Source organism: Mytilus galloprovincialis, chromosome 1 (assembly GCF_965363235.1).
Source record: "Mytilus galloprovincialis chromosome 1, xbMytGall1.hap1.1, whole genome shotgun sequence".
NCBI lineage: Eukaryota > Metazoa > Mollusca > Bivalvia > Mytilida > Mytilidae > Mytilus > Mytilus galloprovincialis.
This window is the reverse complement of record NC_134838.1, coordinates 101,445,015-101,451,440: the sequence shown is the minus strand read 5'-3', so window position 1 is coordinate 101,451,440 and position 6,426 is coordinate 101,445,015. Positions and strand designations below refer to the sequence as shown.

At 29.1% G+C, this 6,426-nt stretch overlaps 1 protein-coding gene across 3 annotated transcripts in view; it reads right to left on the bottom strand.

The window, feature by feature from the left end:
* Positions 1-3,051: 3,051 nt before the first annotated feature.
* Positions 3,052-6,426, bottom strand: part of LOC143047539 (uncharacterized) — a 28,537-nt gene continuing 25,162 nt past the window's right edge. For all 3 annotated transcript variants that reach the window (XM_076220605.1, XM_076220613.1, XM_076220620.1), the window contains one exon: positions 3,052-5,261. In XM_076220605.1, coding sequence (XP_076076720.1) covers positions 5,175-5,261 — 87 coding nt within the window. In that variant the 3' untranslated portion in view covers positions 3,052-5,174. The remainder of the gene's footprint in view (positions 5,262-6,426) is intronic.

Below are 6,426 nucleotides of genomic sequence, written 5' to 3'. Positions count from 1 at the left end.
GCTGGTTCAACAACTCATCATCAATATAGGAGACATAATAAAGCTTTATGGCTGATTCAATAACTTATCATCAATATAGGGGACATAATAAAGCTTTATGGCTGATTCAACAACTCATCATCAATATAGGGGACATAATAAAGCTTTATGGCTGATTCAACAACTCATCATCAATATAGGGGACATAATAAAGCTTTATGGCTGATTCAACAACTCATCATCAATATAGGGGACATAATAAAGCTTTATGGCTGATTCAACAACTTATCATCAATATAGGGGACATAATAAAGCTTTATGGCTGATTCAACAACTTATCATCAATATAGGGGACATAATAAAGCTTTATGGCTGATTCAACAACTTATCATCAATATAGGGGACATAATAAAGCTTTATGACTGATTCAACAACTCATCATCAATATAGGGGACATAATAAAGCTTTATGACTGATTCAACAACTCATCATCAATATAGGGGACATAATAAAGCTTTATGACTGATTCAACAACTCATCATCAATATAGGGGACATAATAAAGCTTTATGACTGATTCAACAACTTATCATCAATATAGGGGACATAATAAAGCTTTATGGCTGATTCAACAACTTATCATCAATATAGGGGACATAATAAAGCTTTATGACTGATTCAACAACTCATCATCAATATAGGGGACATAATAAAGCTTTATGACTGATTCAACAACTCATCATCAATATAGGGGACATAATAAAGCTTTATGGCTGATTCAATAACTTATCATCAATATAGGGGACATAATAAAGCTTTATGGCTGATTCAATAACTTATCATCAATATAGGGGACATAATAAAGCTTTATGGCTGATTCAACAACTTATCATCAATATAGGGGACATAATAAAGCTTTATGGCTGATTCAACAACTTATCATCAATATAGGGACATAATAAAGCTTTATGACTGATTCAACAACTTATCATCAATATAGGGGACATAATAAAGCTTTATGGCTGATTCAACAACTCATCATCAATATAGGGGACATAATAAAGCTTTATGGCTGATTCAACAACTTATCATCAATATAGGGACATAATAAAGCTTTATGGCTGATTCAACAACTTATCATCAATATAGGGGACATAATAAAGCTTTATGGCTGATTCAACAACTTATCATCAATATAGGGGACATAATAAAGCTTTATGGCTGATTCAATAACTTATCATCAATATAGGGGACATAATAAAGCTTTATGACTGATTCAACAACTCATCATCAATATAGATGGACATAATAAAGCTTTATGGCTGATTCAACAACTCATCATCAATATAGGGGACATAATAAAGCTTTATGGCTGATTCAATAACTTATCATCAATATAGATGGACATAATAAAGCTTTATGGCTGATTCAATAACTTATCATCAATATAGGGGACATAATAAAGCTTTATGACTGATTCAACAACTCATCATCAATATAGATGGACATAATAAAGCTTTATGACTGATTCAACAACTTATCATCAATATAGGGGACATAATAAAGCTTTATGGCTGATTCAACAACTTATCATCAATATAGGGACATAATAAAGCTTTATGACTGATTCAACAACTTATCATCAATATAGATGGACATAATAAAGCTTTATGGCTGATTCAACAACTTATCATCAATATAGGGGACATAATAAAGCTTTATGGCTGATTCAACAACTTATCATCAATATAGGGGACATAATAAAGCTTTATGGCTGATTCAACAACTTATCATCAATATAGGGGACATAATAAAGCTTTATGACTGATTCAACAACTTATCATCAATATAGGGGACATAATAAAGCTTTATGGCTGATTCAACAACTTATCATCAATATAGGGACATAATAAAGCTTTATGACTGATTCAACAACTTATCATCAATATAGATGGACATAATAAAGCTTTATGGCTGATTCAACAACTTATCATCAATATAGGGACATAATAAAGCTTTATGACTGATTCAACAACTTATCATCAATATAGATGGACATAATAAAGCTTTATGGCTGATTCAACAACTTATCATCAATATAGGGGACATAATAAAGCTTTATGGCTGATTCAACAACTTATCATCAATATAGGGGACATAATAAAGCTTTATGGCTGATTCAACAACTTATCATCAATATAGGGGACATAATAAAGCTTTATGACTGATTCAACAACTTATCATCAATATAGGGGACATAATAAAGCTTTATGGCTGATTCAACAACTTATCATCAATATAGGGACATAATAAAGCTTTATGACTGATTCAACAACTTATCATCAATATAGATGGACATAATAAAGCTTTATGGCTGATTCAACAACTTATCATCAATATAGGGGACATAATAAAGCTTTATGGCTGATTCAACAACTTATCATCAATATAGGGGACATAATAAAGCTTTATGGCTGATTCAACAACTTATCATCAATATAGGGGACATAATAAAGCTTTATGGCTGATTCAACAACTTATCATCAATATAGGGGACATAATAAAGCTTTATGACTGATTCAACAACTCATCATCAATATAGGGGACATAATAAAGCTTTATGGCTGATTCAACAACTCATCATCAATATAGGGGACATAATAAAGCTTTATGGCTGATTCAACAACTCATCATCAATATAGGGGACATAATAAAGCTTTATGGCTGATTCAACAACTTATCATCAATATAGGGGACATAATAAAGCTTTATGGCTGATTCAACAACTCATCATCAATATAGGGGACATAATAAAGCTTTATGGCTGATTCAACAACTCATCATCAATATAGGGGACATAATAAAGCTTTATGGCTGATTCAACAACTTATCATCAATATAGGGGACATAATAAAGCTTTATGGCTGATTCAATAACTCATCATCAATATAGGGACATAATAAAGCTTTATGGCTGATTCAATAACTCATCATCAATATAGGGACATAATAAAGCTTTATGACTGATTCAACAACTTATCATCAATATAGGGGAAAACACAAAATTAATAACATACATTTAAATATTTTATTAAAATATAAACTATGCATTAAATAAATGATGTTTGGGCCAGCCCAGAAAATGTATAAACAATACAATTGTTTACTGTCAACAGTAAAGTTATTTTTACAAAATACATGTATTTAGTAAATAAATAATACAAGAATACTAATAGATCTATAGAAACTTTGCAAGGTCAAGGAACAGAAAACATATTTTTTACATGGAACTATGGATATGTTTAATATAAAAGGCATTTAACAATCAATATTTCTACTGATTTATTGGATAGCAAAACAATATGATTACTTCTGTAAAAATGTTTACATAACACTGAAATTACTTATTTGACTAAATCCAAAGTTATCATACAATAAACTTACATTTGAACTTTTTGTATATGTAGTAATCACATGATATATAGTCAAAGATGAATAATTTTACTATTGAATGTATGTACAATAACGCGTCTTTTAAATGATTAAGAAATGTTCAAAAAGTGGTTTCATAGCTTCAGACTCTTAGGGACGACATCAAAAGATTGATGTAGGATAAAAAACTTAAATCAAATACATGTAGTTTGGGGGTGGGGGGGGTCAACATTGCTGCAAGTTTTGTTAATCTAAAATCGATTTTACATATATCCCTACTGGTCAATCAATTTTTCCCAAATTAAGTTAAGAGGGGGGTGTGGGGGTCAGTGAAAAAACTATGTGAATTAAGTTTTTTATCCTTCATTGAACTTTTGATGTCTTTTAGTGTTGCATTTTTACCCAGTACATTCATTTTGACTTCACTATTTTTCAACTTTAAATATAACCTTGGGATATTTCATATATTAAAGTAGCATTTCACTGGTAGTTTGCTTTATAATTTTTTTTATATGCTTAAAGAGACAAAAAGGATAAGACACCAACTTTACCAACTCATGAGACTTCTTTACAGAATACAACAATAACAATCATTATACATGATAGAGATAAAAAGTCATGCATGTTGTGAAGATTAACTTTTAGATATAAACAAATAAAAGAGGCACAATAGTAACTTATTAAATGTGCATTCTGTACAAATGTACAACTGTCATGAAAATTAAATTTTAGAAAATAAAAGGAACTTAATGTATTATTTTCTAAATCTCTAGTTTGCTTTCTGAGGTCCCTAGTTATAAAGAAAATACTAAAACATCTGTTCAATTGATCATTTGTTGTAGCATAATCTCAATATATATGACTATATTATTGTAAGTATTAATAAATAGAGGCTTCCAAGAGCTTATGTCATACACTAGGACCTGAAACTTCATTTCAGTAAATTAAAGATCTTAATTTTATCAATGAGACATAATAAAGGCTACACCTGTGAAAAGATTTCATCTGCTTTCAAAAGAGGATTATAATTGGAATGTTTTTTTGACAAAAGGAACAAAAAGTTTCTAAAGTTAGCTCAAGGAGTTGTCACAGCTAGAAAATCTTAAATTGTATACTAAAAAACAAGTAATTTTTTTTTTACTTTTTTTGAACTGCAAAATAACACGAGTATAAATTCTGAATATATCATACTTAGATCTTATCTTATATAAATGCATCAACAAACTTAAAGATTTCCAAAATTAAATCATCATTAAATATTAATAGAAAGGGTGTAAAATGAAAATAAGAATGCACAAAATAATTATGTTACAGTAGTTAGATCAAGAATGTTTGCAAAATTAATAAAGTTATTCTACTAAAAATAAATAATATAAAAATAATATAAAAAAACTAATAATTATTTTTGATATTAAAATGTTAGTATTACATAGTAAATGGACGGATTGAGTTAACAATAACAAATAACATTGTTTCTATGTAAAAACATGATTAATTTATAAATCAACAAAAGATTTCAAAAATCTCTAAAATTTTGATTTATTCTTATGATTGGTATCTATATATATTCAAAATTAATTCCATTTTCACTTTACAAATTTATTATGTACACCTTAGAATAAAAGTTGTTCTTCTATACATAATCCCTATTGATTTAAAAACACTTTGAAAAAATATCAGAAATGTGTTCATTTGAGATTAATTTTCTCAGCTTCTTGTTCGTCATCTTACCAGGAAATCTTAACACTGTTTCATTGAGATTATTTTACGATGTTTCTTCTGTTTGTTTTGCTGCTGCCGCCTCCTCTTTTCTGGCAATGATATCCATCAATTCTTCTATCATTGTGATTGACTAAAATAAGAGACAATACTCTCATGACTACAAATGAATTTTATATTCAATACACAATTATTCAATACTTTTTTTTGTATTTATAAATTACACAAATGACCTTCATATTTTGTGTGTTTTGCTAAAATGTTATTATCAATTGAGGGTGGTAAAGGATTATTTTCGTGCAACGTTTTCGGCCTTTTTACTTTATGTGTTTTCAAGTTTTAACGTTTTATTTCTCATTTTCTTGTGTTTGGTTCGACGTGCGTGTCTCGTGTTCTCCTTTATTTATTTTCCGTGTTTTGTGTCGGAACAATTAAAAAGTAAACCGGGACTAAATTCAAAGTCAGTTCGGAGATTGTTTTAAATTATGTGTTCCCAGAATATTAAAAATTGCTATCAAATTAATTATAATGAATAATATTTTTCTTTCAAATCAATTGCAACTAGGGGACACTAAAAGGTGACTGCAGGGTCATCATGTCCTTTATATATTGACTAGATGATCTCCAAGAACGGCTGATTAATAAATTATTTTACTTTTTCCCTTAATATTTTCGATTTTATTTCTCTTGCTTCGTTTTATCCGATTTTTATTTTCCAAGTAATGTTTTTGCAATTTTTATTTCGCGTGTTTCCGTGTTCAGGGCCCCCCTTTACCAGTCTCTCAATTGCTTTATTTTGCATTAACTTAGAAAATACAGCATTTGATTCTTATATTTACACATAGTCAATGTAAGATAAACTAAATGTTATTTTAAAACATTCTGAATCTTCCAACTCATAACTTTGAAATTAGCTAATGAGATAAAAGAAGGATCAATCCATGTGGAATTTGAATTCCATTTTGATTTCTAGGTAGATAGCTCATATTACAATAACAAATTTCACTAATAATTAAACATGTTTTCCATCATTCTGTCACATAATTTTAGCCAAGTAAGTAATTGTCTCCAAGTGAGGTTGATAAATATATCATAATAATGAACACCGATGTGCAAGGGACCAACAGTCTCATGAACACTTTAAAACAACCCTAGACACATTTTTCACAATATTAATTGATTGTATATGTCATATGACCTTTACCTTATAGCAATAGGACAGCTTATTTAGATGTATTTCCATACAAAATTATACAGCTGTATGTTTATCAGTTTCTATGGAACTAGATATGGATATG